General features: G+C 40.3%; 1 protein-coding gene across 1 annotated transcript in view; it reads right to left on the reverse strand.

The window, feature by feature from the left end:
• Positions 1 to 12749: 12749 nt before the first annotated feature.
• Positions 12750 to 16787, reverse strand: part of LOC136707354 (macrophage mannose receptor 1-like) — a 41024-nt gene continuing 36986 nt past the window's right edge. The window contains exons 27-30 of the mRNA XM_066681364.1: positions 14809 to 14925; positions 14396 to 14587; positions 13159 to 13188; positions 12750 to 13024 (exon numbers count right to left, since the gene is read on the reverse strand). Of these exons, the coding sequence (XP_066537461.1) occupies positions 12798 to 13024; positions 13159 to 13188; positions 14396 to 14587; positions 14809 to 14925 (566 nt within the window). The 3' untranslated portion in view covers positions 12750 to 12797. The remainder of the gene's footprint in view (positions 13025 to 13158; positions 13189 to 14395; positions 14588 to 14808; positions 14926 to 16787) is intronic.

The raw sequence follows: 16787 nt of genomic DNA on the forward strand, positions 1-16787 counted from the left end.
GGATGTTCTCCCTGTGTCTGCCTGGGTTTCCTCTGGGTGACTGTCTGAGAGGAGTTTGGTGTCTTCTCCCTGTGTCTGCATGGGTTTCCTCCAGGTGACTGTCTGTGAGGAGTTTCTCCCACATGGGTTTCCTCCAGGTGCTCCGTTTTCCTCCCACAGTCCAAAAACACACGTTGGTAGGTGCACTGATGACTCAAAAGTGTCCATAGGCGTAGGTGAGTGTGTGTCGCTCACCTACTCACCGTAGGTGAGTGTGAAGGACTGGTACCCCCTCAAGGGTGTGTTCCCACCTTGTGCCCCTATGATTCCCCACTGCGACCCTGAATTGTATAAGAGACAATGAATTCAGACAATGAATGAATAAATGAATGATACCTAACAACGAGTCAAGTAGTTTTATTCCAGTTTTTGTTCAAAATGCTTCTGTTTACTATTGTTCAATGGAAAAATGTTATGTTTGATTCAGATATGCGGTAAAAACTGAACAAATTTTACAAAATACTCAATTAACAAAAGTTTACACAGGTCATGAGAAAGAGGACACAATACCTCTCTGAAAATGATTTTATGGATTCTACAGTACATCATGTTTTTATACTGTGTAAGTCCGTGACAGGGTGGACACAAATTGTGGTTGTCTCACAAAATGATAGCTTGTCATTGTAAAATGAAAAGTGATTAAGCTTGACCATCATGTTTTCTGTGTAGTCCATAATCTTTTAAACATGATGAATTGTGAAAAGAATTAAAAATCTAGAGAAATTATTTTGAAAGTTACGAGAGCCTAAAGGCACATTATATTGACACTGACCCGTTTATGTTTTTAATTTTTGCAAGTTCTTTCTTGTCTTACACTTTAACATGTTAGTAATGAAGCTGAAATAAATTTGTTTAAAAAAATGTAATTTATTTTTCCCAACTGATGCAAACGTGGCAAACTCCAAATAGCAACTAAACTGGTTTGACTTGCTTCATTAGACAAGACCTCTGAGCACAAAACACATATTCAGTTAATGTGCTAGGTGCTAACTGCAGTGTTTTCTTCAATTTGGTTTATGCTTGGCTTTCTCTCACTTGTAGGTGGTGCAGCCTCGGGATCTTTTCGTGTGAAAGACTCGGTTTTTAGCCATTTATCTATGGTGGATAAAACTCACACAATAAGATAGAAATATTTCATTCCCTCTAGCTAACATTATGAACTTTGTCAGACTTGTTAGTGTACTATGAAAGACAGCTCCCTTGCAGTACTAATGTGGCCCACTGGGTGGCTGCAGCCCACAGGTTCAAAACTATGGCTCTATGTCATTTAGTGCAGCACTCTACCTAAACTCCTCACTGGCCTGTCCAGTAGAGAAGGTATCAATCCTCCAGCCATCAAAAATAAATAAATAAAATAAATAAATAAAAATATATTCCCACACATGATGTCTGTAAATTTACATCTTCTTTGCATTAAAATGTTTTTGTGTTCCTTAACTTATATTCATAGCGTAGACAATAAGCATGTGTTTGTTGATAAAGCTAGTCAGCAGGAATCAGCATTGCAATATTTTGCAAGCTGGTGGCACAGATAACTTTAGCGGTAGGCCATGCTGAAAGAAAAAATGCTAAAACCAAATGCGTTTTTTTCTTTGTAATAGGAATTAGCTTACTACTAACCACTGGAGAACACTAGTTTCATAATGAGGAGTTAGAAATGCACATGGAATCAGTCATTTACATTGTGATATGAGCACATCAAGAAAGACCAAAAAACAACCAGAAACAAAAATAAACATAGGGAAATCTGATTATGAAGTTCTAAATACCTTAAAACAGTGTACATCTCCAGTATAAAACATTTTTCTCTTGTGTAATGTCATTAGTTAAAGATGGAAAGGCTGATGATTGAGTATGACTTTGTCATAGCACAGGTAATGCTGAAAAAAATGCTAATAGGTACCATTAGGAATGATATGCACTGACTGCAGGTTCATGCAGTTACATGTATGTATATATGTGGAAAAATTGGAACTTCATAATAATTAATTAGACATGTCTTGCTCATAACAGTGGTTTCATGATGCAGCAGTGCTAATTCAGAATGCATTTCTTTTAAAGGGTTTCCTTAGTGTCTTCAATTTTTATAGTTGCGAAAATGTAATTAAAGTCACCTTAAATTTAATCTCTTAACTTAGTTATATGGTATCTGATTTGTGTATCATTTACGTTTAAATGTTTTAGTTATTAACAGCTAAATTATTCTTTCTTTGCTAGAGATGTTACATTTGGGCATTTGGGTTCTTGATTCACTTTGCATTACATTAATTTATTTGACTCTTTTCAGATTTTGTGACCTATGTGCAATTTGGGGTGTAGGAGCAGTGACCATTTCCATTGATGCTATTGTGAAATCACTGTCTCTAGACAAAAACAACTCACTACCCACCTCCAAACCTACCATAAAAATATGGCTCATTCTTTGGGCACAGAAACACAGACAACAGCAACTCAGCCTTCACATGCACAGATTTGTCATGAACAACCCCAATCTCAGATACATCGCTCTCAAATTACAAAAGTACAGTGCTCAATTTGACATCTTGAGCTGAATAAAAGTAATTTAAATCAGCATAACAGAAGACGGCACACAAACGTCAAAAAAGACATAACAGCACCACACTTCTTGGCATGTGAATGTGTAGATAACAGCAATGGAATTTTTGCTGTCTTGAAATCATTTAACAGCAAGAGTGTGCCAGTTCATGTGCAAAACAATTGATCACAAGCATCACTTTGGATGTGACTTGGATGCGTGCATTAGGAATACAGAAGTTATGTAAAGAAGCGGTTTTATTTCATTTTATTGTGATCATTTACATTCACTAAACTACTGCTCTCCTGTGTCCAGCACAGCCACGCTTTTGAAAGAGGATGGAAATTGGGAGAAACAAGTGATTTGGTGAGGAAAGAAAACACGGCTGTGTCAGGTTACAAAAAGATGCAAATTCTAAAGGCATTCAATTTAGTAAAGAGTAATCTATAGGAAGTTCTTCCAGAAGAAATTTATATCAGTCTATGAGCCAAATCTAACTTACCGGTTTAGAGGTAGAGGTTTGCAGGTTTGAGTGAGTGGTGGTCATGTATGATGCTGTTAATAACACATGGCACTGCCCATGCTCAAAATTCAGACACTTCTGCATTCACAAATGTGTTGGCAAATGGCATTTGTTTCAGACACACAAGGAACTTTTCACTGTTGATACTGAGAAAGGAGGTAGTGAGATGTCTGAAGAGGACGAGGGCGTAATTTCATGCAGATCTGAAGTAACATTTTATGCACCACAAATTTATGATTTGCAGAGGACTATTAAGTACATATTTTTGAAGAAAAAGCTTACAGCAAACTTGCCTGCAGAATTTTACAGTCTAAACAGCGAAACTGCGAACTGACATCTGGGCAGAAGTAAGAACAGCTTATTGCATGGCTACCTTCATTTTAAAGCTCTAACCAATCACCATTACCAGTTCTTCTGTGTTCACTGTGGTGATCACCTCCCCAAATGTGGAGTATTCAATTTGGCAGGTGTAATCTAGCATAATTTTGCATTTTTCAGCATATTATTACTAATATTATTTTCAACATATATTTATCCAACATAAATCTATGAAAACATAAAAATGAATGTCTTAATTCAACAAATTCTAAGCATTCAATGTCAGAAATAATGCTTAATAAATAAATAAATAATAAATTCAGAAATAATGTGCGTAAATTTTGAAATATTTGGACCAATGTCTTGTTCATATTCTTCATCATTATTATCATCATCATCATCATCATAATCATCATTATCGTCATCATCATCTTTGCCACTTATTCCATTCAGGGTCACGGCTTGTTCAGATTCCCAAACCTCAATATTAAGTTGATTTTATTTAAATGATTTGTGTCATTTTTTAAAAATTTTACATTAGTCTGAAAGGAATAGTGTGTTTAAATACTAAACATTGAATGCTTTATTTGGTTAGAATATGAAAACAAGATGTTCTTTTATAAATATTAAGTATTATTTGCCAATTGTAGTAATAAAATCACATTCATGAGTATGTTTGTGCCTACAATTACAACATTTTAGTTAGTCCTGCCTGTACTTTAATGCATTTATTGTTGTTTCTTGAACAAAGTCAGTGAACTTGAAACTCCACCATTTGACTATGATGGGAGGGTGGACATGTAGGAATTCTAGGACTCTGTCTGCTTGGAATTAATTGCCCAAGGATTTTTTCCGAGGAAGTGCTCTTCAGGTTCAATACAGTGTTGCTTGATATTTAGTGTAACCTTTTTATGCCTACTTACCTGTCTGATCTCAAGTTTCTCTTTTTTGTGTCACATTTGTTTTTGCTTTCTTATGAGATTTATACAAACCGGATTCCAAAATGGGACACTAAACAAATTGTGAATAAAAACTGAATGCAATGATGTGGAGATGGAAATATTTTATTCGTAATAGAACATAGATGACAGATCAAAAGTTTAACCTGAGTAAATGTAACATTTTAAAGGAAACATAATTTGATTCAAAATTTTACAGTGTCAACAAATCCCCAAAAAGTTTGGACAAGTAGCAATAAGTGGCTGGAAAAAGGAGATTGAGCATATTACGAACAGCTGGAAGACCAATTAACACTAATTAGGTCGATTGACAACATGATTTGGTATAAAAAGAGCTTCTCAGAGTGTCAGTGTCTCTCTGAAGCCAAGATTGTAAGAGGATCACCAATTCCACCATTGTTGCGCAGAAAGACAGTGCAGCAATACCAGAATGGTGTTACCCAGCATAAAATAGCAAAGACTTTTAAGTTATCATCATCAACCGTGCATAACATCATCAAAAGATTCAGAGAATCTGGAACAATTGCTGTGTGTAAGGGTCAAGGCCGTGAAACTCTACTGGATGCTCGTGATCTCCGGGCCCTTAAACGTCACTGCACCTCAAACAGGAATGCCACTGTCAAGGAAATAACAGAATGGGCTCAGGAATACTTCCAGAAAGCATTGTCAGTGAACACAATCCACCGTGCCATCCACCGTTACCAGCTGAAACTCTACAGCGCAAAGAGGAAGCCACTTCTAAGCAAGCTCAACAAGCTCAGATGTTTGCACTGGGCCAGGGGTCTTTTAAAATGGAGTGTGGCAAAATGGAAAACTGTTCTGTGGTCAGATGAGTCACGATTTTAAGTTCTTTATGGAACACTTGGATGCCATGTCATCTGGACCTGAGAGGACAAGGATAACCCAAGTTGTTATCAATGCTTCGTTCAGAAGCCTGCATCACTGATGGTATGGGTTTGCATGAGTGCTTGTGGTATGGGCAGCTTGCATGTCTGGAAAGGCACCATTAATGCAGAGAACTATGTTCAGGTTCTAGAACAACATGCGCTCCCATCTAGACGTCATCTCTTTCATGGAAGACCCTGCATTTTTCAACAAGATAATGCCAGACCACATTCTGCAGCAATCACAACATCATGGCTATATAGGAGAAGGATCTGTCAGGTACTGATATGGCCAGCCTGCAGTCCAGATCTTTCACCTATAGAGAACATTTGGCGCATCATAAAGAGGAAAGTGCGACAAAGAAGGCCCAAGACGATTGAACAGTTAGAGGCCTGTATTAGACATGAATGGGAGAGCATTCCTATTTCTAAACTTGAGAAACTGGTCTCCTCTGTCCCCAGACATCTAAATCTTGTAAGAAGAAGGGGGAATGCCACACAGTGGTAAAAAATGGCCTTCTCCTAACTTTTTTTGGGATTTGTTGACGCCATGAAATTTTGAAACAACATATTTTTCCCTTAAAATGATACATTCTCTCAGTTTAAACTTTTGATCTGTGATTTGTTTTCTATTCTGAATATAATATTGATGTTGGCACCCCCACATCATTGCATTCAGTTTTTATTCACAATTTGTTTAGTGTCCCAACTTTTTTGGAATCTGGTTTATATATAAGTTTCATAAGCTTAAAAAAAAAATTGTACAAAAAAAATCTATTACGCTCTGCTAAAATGGGGGCATTTCCAGTCCTGGAGGTCTAGTGTCTAGCATAGTTATCTAGCTACTGAGTTGAAACAGCTGTGTTTTGAGCAGGGACTTACTTGTGATAGACATCAGCCCTTCAGAATTGAAATTGTTACCTTGGCTCTAAAGCATATTTATTGTTTCAATATGGCATGCCAGCTGTCAGGCTATGTAAACAGGAGAGACGCTCGTGGGTTTTTAGCAGGAACAGTTTTACTTCAGAGAAGTTAAAGTGCAAAGCACACCGTAAAGGGAAAGCAGTCACAACCAAAAGGGCAATCTAAAGAATTGTGAGGTACAGGCTGAGGTCAAAAACAAAAAGTATCAAATACTAGCAGTCCGGATCCAAAAAACAGAGTCAAGAGAAACGTAAGAAATGGTCATACATGAGTTTGCTTTCATAAACAAGGTTCGCTCAGTAAGTAACAGAAGAGTTTGCAATAATTCACAAGTGGCAGATGCAAAAGCCTGGGTTTATATACTGTCTGAATGATTATGTCCAGATACAAAACAGCTGTGACTTAAAACTCAGGTGACCCGGAGCACACCAAAGAGTTCCCATTGGTTGATGGAGTCATGTGACCATCCGCTGAATCATGGGAACTGAAGTCCCCAGAGTAATTCACAGACTTAAGTGGCAATGCGGCGTGAAGTGAGGGAGGAAGCGAGGCACCACAGAGACAGGTGTGACACCAGCTGTCAAAATATGGTTGAGCATCTAGCCACTATAGAAGTTTCCTCTCATATATACACATGTACATGTGTGTTTTATATATATATATATATTACCACATTAAATGTAATATGTTCCTAACTCTGCTCCGGCCCAGGCCTTGACGATTACTTGTCCATCATCCTCGATCTTGCCGTCCAATTCAGGGATTCCGCATTTTATGATTGTCATCGGCAATTCTCTGCACGGGCCACTGCCCACCTACAGAAATGGAACATCGCTTGCTACTGGGGTGCTCTGGATCTAGAACTCTACTGCCGTGTCTTTGCCGTTTGCATCGCTTCTATGTGATGTATGTGGCAACCCATCCCATCCTGCCGCATCACGTTCGCTTCTCACACAAACTCCCACTCCTGCAACTGCTATTTTCCCCCACTTCATCCACAGCCACCATCGCACCATGTGTTACTACTTCCAGTTCTCGAGATAGTCGTAGACGCCTGTCCTACCTCAACAGCCAAATGATTTGTAACAACTTTAACTTAGGTGGATGTTTCGCACCCTCAGGTAGATTCCTCCACATCTGCACATACTGTGGCCAGGCTCCAGCCCGACACAGCTGTCGCCTTAGACCACTTAGATTTGAATCCTTGAATCCTTGAATCCTTTCCACTCCCATCAACGTGCCGAATTTCACCAACTGCCTCTCCTGTCATCCCGACTGCACTTCTGCCTGTTTCCTTCTCATCCGTCCAGCCCAAACCTTCTAAGTTCGCCCCACCTCGCTGACACTTTTCTGGGTGTGGTCTATGCTAGTAAAGTGGGCGTTTGGGACTTTGCTGACATACTGGCCAATGAATGATAAGTGGGCGTTTCTGTTGTGGGCGTTCTTGGTTTCACAGAAACATCTTTACTTGGAGTTGTACTCTATTGGGGAGATGCAGATGGCAGGTCATAAGTGATTGACACCTCTGTAAACCAATAGTATGGACTTAAGGTGCATTTTCCCATCACATTCTCCATTTACCACACCAATGAGTAATGATGATAATGATAACCCAATATATTCCATAATCCATCCATCCATCCATTATCCACCGCTTATCCGGGTCCGGGTCGCGGGGGAAGCAGTCGGAGCAAAGAAACCCAGACCTCCCTCTCCCCATCCACCGACTCTAGCTCCTCCGGGGGTATACCGAGGCGTTTCCAGGCCAGTCGAGACATATAGTCTCTCCAGCGTGTTCTTGGTCTGCCCCGGGGCCTCCTCCCCGTTGGACATGCCCGGAACACCTCACCAGGAAAGCGTCCAGGAGGCATCCGAACCAGATGCCCGAACCACCTCAACTGGCTCCTCTCGACGTGGAGGAGCAGCGGCTCCACTCCGAGTCTCTCCTGGATGTCCGAGCTCCTAACCCTGTCTCTAAGGGAGAGTCCAGACATCCTGCGGAGAAAACTCATTTCAGCCGCTTGTACCCGCAATCTCGTTCTTTCGGTCACTACCCAAAGCTCCTGACCATAGGTGAGGGTTGGGATGTAGATTGAACGGTAAATCGAGAGCTTTGCTTTTTTTTGCTCAGCTCTCACTTCACCACAATGGACCGGTACAGAGCCCGCATTACTGCTGACGCAGCACCGATTCGCCTGTCAATCTCACGCTCCATCTTTCCCTCACTCGTGAACAAGACCCCGAGGTATTTAAACTCCTCCACTTGAGGCAGGATCTTACTTCCAACCTGGAGAGAGCACTCCACCCTTTTCCGGCTGAGTACCATGGACTCGGACTTGGAGGTGCTAATCCTCATCCCTACCGCTTCACACTCGGCTGCAAACTGGTCCAGCAAGAGCTGGAGGTCCCGGCTCGATGAAGCCAACAAGACCACATCATCTGCAAAAAGCAGACATGGTATCCTGAGACCACCAATCCGCACACCCTCCGCCACTTGGCTACGCCGAGAAATTCTGTCCATAAAAATTGTGAACAGAACCGGTGACAACGGGCAGCCCTGACGGAGTCCAACTATGACTGGAAACCAGTCGGACTTACTGCCAGCCATACGAACCAGACTCCTGCTCTGTTTGTACAGGGACTGGATAGCTTGTAACAAAGAGCCCAGTACCCCATACTCCCTGAGCACCCCCGCATAGACCTTACCGGGGAGGCTGAGGAGTGTGATCCCCCTATAGTTGGAACACACCCTCCGATCCCCCTTTTCACCACCCCAGTCTGCCAGTCCAGAGGCACTGCCCCGATGTCGACGCGATGTTGCAAAGACGTGTCAACCAGGACAGCCCCACAACATCCAGAGCCTTGAGGAACCCGGGGTGAACCTCATCCACCCCCGGGGCCCTACCGCCAAGGAGTTTCCCTACCATCTTAGCCACTTCAGCCAGCCACTATCACCCAGTGATAGACGAGCCCCCCCCCCCCCCCCCCCCCCCCGGGGTGCCCAAGCTCTGCTTCCTCTGCGGAAGACGTGCTGGTGGGATTGAGAAGATCCTCGAAGTATTCCTTCCGTCTAGTGACATCCCCAGTCGAGGTCAACAGTTCCCCACCCCCACCATATACAGTGTTGGTGGAAAACTCACCGAGCTCCTCCCACACCTGAGTTTTTGCCTCAGCGACTGCCGAGGCCGCAAGCCGCTTGGCTCCTCGGTACCTGTCGGCTGCCTCCGGAGTCCCCTGAGCCAACCAGGCTTGATAGGACTCTTTCTTCAGCTTGACAGCCCCCCTCACCCGGGGTGTCCACCACCGAGTGCGGGGATTGCCACCCCGACAGGCAGCCTTGCAGCCACAGCTCCGTTCAGCCGCCTCAACAATGGAGGTCCGGAACATGGCCCACTCGGACTCAATGTCACCAGCCTCCCCCGGGATGCAGTCGAAGCTCTGCCGGATGTGGGAGTTGAAGATCTTTCTGACAGGTTCCTCTGCCAAACGTTCCCAGCAAACCCTCAGCACACGTTTGGGCCTGCCAGGTCTGTCCGGCATCCTCCCCCGCCATCTGATCCAACTCACCACAAGGTGGTGATCAGTTGACAGCTCAGCGCCCCTCTTCACCCGAGTGTCCAGAACATATGGCCGCAGGTCAAATGATACGACTATAAAGTTGATCATCGAAATGCGGCCTAGGGTGTCCTGATGCCAGGTGTACTTGTGGACACCCTTATTTTCGAACATGGTGTTCGTAATGGACAAACTGTGACGAGCACAGAAATCCAGTAACTGAACACCACTCGGGTTCAGATCAGCGTGAGCGTTACCCACGTGAGCGTTGAAGTCCCCCAGCAGAACAATGGAGTCCCCAGAATGAGTGTTATCCAGCACTCCCTCTAGGGTCCCCAAGAAGGCATGGTACTCTGAACTGCTGTTCGGTGCATAAGCACAAACAACAGTCAGAGCCCTTTCCCCAACCCGAAGGCGCAGGGAAATTACCCTCTCGTCCACTGGGGTAAACCCCAACGTACAGGCGCTAAGCCGGGGGGCAATGAGTAAGCCCACACCTGCCTTACGCCTCTCACCCTGGGCAACTCCAGAGTGAAAGAGCATCCAGCCCCTCTCAAGGAGATTGGTTCCAGAGCCCATACTGTGTGTCAAGGTGAGCCCAACTATATCTAGCCGGTACCTCTCAACCTCGCGCACCAGCTCAGGCTCTTTTCCCACCAGAGAGGTTACGTTCCATGTTCCAAAAGCCAGTTTCAGTAACCGAGGATCAGAACGCCAGGGTCCCCAACCCCGACCGCCACCCGATACACAATGCACCAGACCTGGATTACTAGCTCTCCCACAGGTGGTGGGCCCATATTTTCATATTATTCCATAATGATTGTACTAAGTAGTTTTGATTAAATATTACTAATAAGGTTAATAGAGATGTAGAACATATTGTGCTTGTGACCATAAAAGACTTATTACATTGTGTCCTCAGGACATGACCCAGGGCATGACCCAGGAGAAACTGTTGCAGGAGGGAAAGTGCTGAACATTACACTTCTGGGTTTAGATTAGAGAAGTAAGGTCCCTAGATAGATTAGAGAAGTCCAATAAAAATCTTGAAGAACATCCTGAGTAGGAAACTTGACCTAACCATTTGCAAACATTTTGCTGACAAGAGGAAAAACAGAGATAACAGATATATTCATAGCATAAGATGCCAATTTAGGAGTGTCTGGGTTTGTGCGATGAGACATGATGTAATAACACCCAAGGGTACACATGACACTTGGTGTACGTGCCGAAGGGGCACATGACAGTTGGGTGTATGTGACTGAAGTCCTATATATATTGCATCAAATGTTCCAATAAATCAGAGATTGGAGAAAATTCTTGAATCTGTGTCTTTATTCCTCTAATTTCTCCTTGGGTCCAAGAATCCTTTTGAGCATCGAACTTCATGCCTGGTGGTGCTTAGATAATTGCCATAAAAGACAATAAAAATATTCAAGTATTTTCAAGAATTTCAAGCACCCGTACGAACCCTATGGAGAAATGTGCTATTTTAGTTGTTTTAATTTTAACAACAAACCACCTGTCATGAAAACAAAAAAAGAATTACAAAGGCCGATTTACAAACTTGCTGCCCCATTCCACCTTAAATACTGTTTGTTTAACCTTTTAATAGTTAACAGTTGTTTCCAGCAGCCACAGAATTTTGATAAACTCTCAATATTAATAACAATCTTCTCCTATTTAAAATAATTTTCAGTTATGGATTATTCTTTTTGATTCCCAAAACTTTTGGCCCTATTTTGACACCATGCTTTTTTCAAATTTCAGTGAAAACTAACAATTAAAAATGTGTAGTGATGGACTAGGCTTAACCTCTGTCTGGAAATCCACCCCTATGAGTTCTGGATATGAATCATCTTCTGAATATATAATATAGTTGTATCTGCATATTTGTAAAAATTAAGTATATAGAGCCATTACTGGATAAAACAATGTAAACTTATTGAATATATATTTTTTTCATGGTATTGTTATTTGTTGTTTATAGGTTGTGTTGTTGCTGTCTTCATGCGCATGTTTGGGCTTGGTGTGTAGTGTGTTTGTTGGGGGTCTCACCATCATGCAGAAGCGAGTCTGCTGGCATGTTGTGTTCTGGGATCTTGATACACCCCAAGCCTAAAACTAACCAAGATTATAACTTTTCCTGCCTGTGTCCTGGTAAACACTCTCCACTCTCAAAAAAGGGCTCCACTCAGCACACCTCATATTACTGTGCCACTTTTCAAGGATGAACTCTGCTATATTCTTGTCTGGCCTTGTGGGTGGAAAGGACATCACTGCAGTCATGGACACAGGTGCCTTGGTGTCATTGATGAGACCCAGAGCAAAAGGGAGCTAGAAAAACATGACAGCCTAGTTCATTTCAGTTACCTAAGCTTGCGCAAACATAATGGGATCAAAGACCTGCGGCTGTCCATGCAAACAGACAAGTAACTCTGGCAGAAATCACAAACATTAAATATTGGAGGCCCCACACACATCTCCCACAAAAATCAGTACAGCGTTCAGTGTTCAGATGTAGATGGAAGTATGAGACCCACAAGAGTGTCTGGGGGGAATCAGCCCAAAATGATTGGTACAGTGACTCACTGGACCAGGCCACATATTGTTAGTCCTCTAGGGCCCAGTTAGCACAGTGTAATTGCATTTAACTTCATAAACACAAGGTGGAACAGATTCTCATTTTAAATGATTAATTAATGATCATACATGCCACTCCAGTTAATCGCAAAGTATTGCCGCTACATAGCTCATTCCTAGAAAGAACTTGTACCACTCTAGCCAAGAACTGGTACTGAACATGATGCATTTAGGTGCATGTGCTTGAGTTATGGTGCAAATTGTATATAAAAAAAGAAAAACCTGATTAAATTTATTTAGTAAAGACTGATGGTTACCTTTCTGTAATTTATATAAATCGAAATACAAATTAAAGCCCCCTTGGCAGTATAAATGCCTACATTTATTTAAGACAACAAGACCCCAGATCACAAAAAAACATTTAATACAGTTAAAATAATCAAAATACACATATACAAAAATGACAAAAGAGGGCTCTACTCGTTATTGTCCACTAAGAACTTGGTATCTTTCTCCTCTAACCGGGAAGATCCTGTAGCATAATAGAGTGGGTTCACAAGTGAGGGAAGGACAACAAGACGTTTTGAATTTCTGTTGTAGATGTAAGCCAGTCCAGCCAGCACTGATAGGACAACAATCACCACTACCACTGACACTGCAGCAGCGTTTGAACGTGGTAAATTAGGACCAGCTGCAGGAAATGCTGAGAACACAGGAATTATACTTCAGTAAAACACAGTACAATACAGTAATAACTTCATTTTGAATCTCTTATGATGCATTTTGAAAATAATGTAAAATATTGCACTAAAACATTTGAATGTTTCAGAATATTACCTGTGCCGTTCACTGTATGACCTGTGTTCACTGGAGTGAAAACAGAAAGAGAAAAATGGTTTGGTACTTGGTACTTTGGCTGTTTATGGTATAATGTTTTATACATACAATTATTTTAAATGTCAGAATTAATTTGTTTTGTGTGTTTGATGTAATGTATACTCCTTTGTAGATCACAAGAATCAATCCCACTCCTGTTTTATTCCTACAGTCTGAAGCAATGAAATATAACTACAACTCGATTTCTAAAAAGCTGTGAAAAAGGTAAATAATTACAACAATCAATGGCATGCAAATTATTTATATTTAATTTTTTTGGTATGAAACTGGAATAGTTTGTTTTTTGAAAAATATTTTTGCCTGTTTTGATTTTGATGCCAGCAACGTGCCAGACAGTTGAGATAGGTTCACCAGTGTGTTGCATCACCTCTTTTTTTAACACTTGCTTGTTAAATTACTTTCGCTGTTCCAAAGCTCGGCTTCTCTATAATAGTGTTTTTTGTTTCATAATGCACCATTGTTTTCAGTGGATGACAAGTTGGGCATACATTAGCTGCCAGACTCTTTTACTAAGGAGCCATGCTGTTGTAACCCATGCAGAATGTAAATTGGCCTTGTCTTTCTTTAATAAACCAGGCCTTCCCTGAAAAAGATGTTGTCTGGTTGGCAGCATGGTGCTCCAAATCCTGTATATATGTATAATTTAACGTTAACAGTGTTTTCAAAAACGTGTAAGTCACCTATTCCATGTGTTCTAATGCCTAGTAATACCATCACAGATGCTGGCTTTTGAGCCACCCTCATCTTAAGCGTGGAGGACACATCATCCATGATTTCCAAAAAGAAAATCTTAAATTTTGTTTCATCAGACCGTAGGACACGTTTCCATCAGTCCATCTTAAATAAGCTTGGACCCAGAGAAAATGGCAGAGTTTCTTATTCTTGTTTATGTGTTTTTTACTTTGCATTTGAGACTTAATTCCGTTTGTTGATGCAGCAAAAAACTGTTCAGAAGCAGTGATTTTGGGTAGTGTTTCTGAGACTATGCAATCAAATCTACTCAATTCCAGTCAATTATACATATTATATATTTACATATAAAATATAACACCTTTGTTTGAGGACTCAAGCAATAACAAAACAAAACCTTACTGAAGTCAGCTGTACTGAACTTAATTTGCTGTACTACTCATGTTTATTATCTCATTTTACAGGAAGCTAATAAATGAAATGCTACCTTTGGCTATTTTGCAAATGAATTGCGCACGACTGTATCTGCAGTGTTGTTTTCCCCATTTTTTAGTTGTTGCAGAGATAAAAGCACAGTAATTTTCACGATAATCATAGTAATCCTCATCATCACGACTGTCTCCAGATTGGTCCCAGTTAGTGTAATCCACCACACTGTTGTCCGTCCACAGCCAGTGTCCTGAATGAGGAAAGAGGAAACTCAATGTTAATTTATTTAAAAACACTGCAGTGTAAAAGTGTGTTTTAATCAAAATTCTATCATAAAGGGAAAAAGATCAGAAGTAATAGAAGCTCATTAAACACAAGCAGAAAATCTATCAAAATTATCACCCTAACACTGCAGAGAAACTTTGCTGGGATCTATTAGTATATTTCATAAAAGGAATATGTTGTATTTACCTCCAAAGGTTTTGTAAAGACCTATCCAGAAACGGCCCTCGATATTCCCAAGGAAACTTATGTAATTCTCTAAGAATGCTGACTCTTTTGTGTCTTGAATGCTGACAAGGCTGGCTCCTGGAAAAGACACAAAAAAACAAATATAGACACAATAAATAAAGACACAATAAATAAACATTACAGTACTTTACGACACACTCAGTAATCCTGGCAAATCATGGCACAGTACTACACACTACTTTGCGTATTCTTTACATTTGGCATGTAATCTGTTTCTTAATAAAATTGAATGGGATTCTATTCTATTTTGTAGATTTTAAGCTCATGTTGAATGTGAGGTGACTGCAATCAAACAGGGGCCTTTAAAAAAAAAAACTTTGCAAACAAAATTCTTGTCTTTTCATTCATTTGTTCACTTGTTTTTATTATTTATTTCTGATGCTCTTACTCACTCGATTACTCTCATCTCTTCCTTTGCACTACTCTTTTCCCCCCTATACATTTTTCCCTGCTCTTTATTCTTGACCCTGATTCGATGTCGAGGGCAGGGTAATGCATGAGGCATTCATATCTAAACATTGTTTTTTGGTTTTAAGTTATAAACAATTAATAATAACTATATTTATTATTTTAATAAAAAAAACTATATTATTATTATTATTATTATTAATTGGGGTAAAAATCACTTTAATATTACTACATATTTAATGATTATATATTGAGAAATCTATCTAATTATTCCACATATAATTTTATGTCTAACACTCCTTCATATTTCTTGTTATTGTTGTTACTAAATAGATTAAAAATGTACAGGATCAACCTACCATCAGAATCTGGAATATCTGGACCAGTTGCTATAGATTTTGATTTGATTAAATGCATTTTTTCCGGTTTTTATGCATTTCAGGGTTTTTATGTAATTCATTCTCTCATGTCTCCGTCTCAGCATTACAATTGTCAGTGCTCTGTATATTTATTATTATACCAGAGTTAGTTCCAACCCTGCAATGTGATTGGCTGAGAAACCTTCCAGGAGTGCCAATATTACATGATAATGGCACTCTGAGAAAAGCTCTTCAGGTATCACTCCGCAAAACACATGTAACCTAGCAACAACGCGAGCGCTTTCAAGACAGAGCTATGCCTGGACTTTTTCACCTAACAGGGAACAGGTTCATTTTCTGTTTGCACACCTTATTTTGAACAGAGTTCTCGCTGCTCTGGTTCACCAGTTCCGCAGCACGACTTGTGATATTCTAAAATATTTTCTTTTAACATAGAGAGAACTTGGCATCTTTTAGTGCATGGTATCACTACGATTTGAATCCACTGTAAACAATGGTTAAACATAACATTTTATTGACTTGATGCGTTTATCTCTGCCTCTGTCCTGATTTCGATTGGTTTAACATTACACAAGTTAAAGATCCAGAATTCGCGGAAAAGAGCAAAAGGGTATGTGTGACGGAATGGAACTATTTATAATAATAAACAGTGATAACAAACTGTAGTATAATAGCAATAATACACTCAAGGTCCATGCTATATATTGGCACTGGTGTACTGATTTTCGGCACTAGTACTCCCTCTTGTGTATTATTGCAAAATTATTGTTGCATTTAGTAAATCAGAAACATTTGAATATTTAGCTATATATTTAGCTAAGTTTAAATTTAGCTGAGTTAAACTGTGGCCACATTGTCAAGATAATGACTGATGTGCAGGAATAGTGGTAAAAATATCTGGCTTGTGGAGACCAGGTGTTTTTATATATGGTCAAAATGGCCGCTATATTCTTATTTAGTCTTTTTGATATATTTACCCTGAATATATTTTATTCTTTGTAATATTAATTTCATAACAAAGTCAGACTACAATATGCTCTAATATAATAAAAGTCACAGCTCTAAAGACATGAGTGATTTAACCCAAAGGAGTGGAAGCACTACTTTTTTATATATTATAATATTATTTTA

The sequence above is a fragment of the Hoplias malabaricus genome, chromosome 9 (genome assembly GCF_029633855.1).
Source record: "Hoplias malabaricus isolate fHopMal1 chromosome 9, fHopMal1.hap1, whole genome shotgun sequence".
Classification (NCBI taxonomy): Eukaryota; Metazoa; Chordata; class Actinopteri; order Characiformes; family Erythrinidae; genus Hoplias; species Hoplias malabaricus.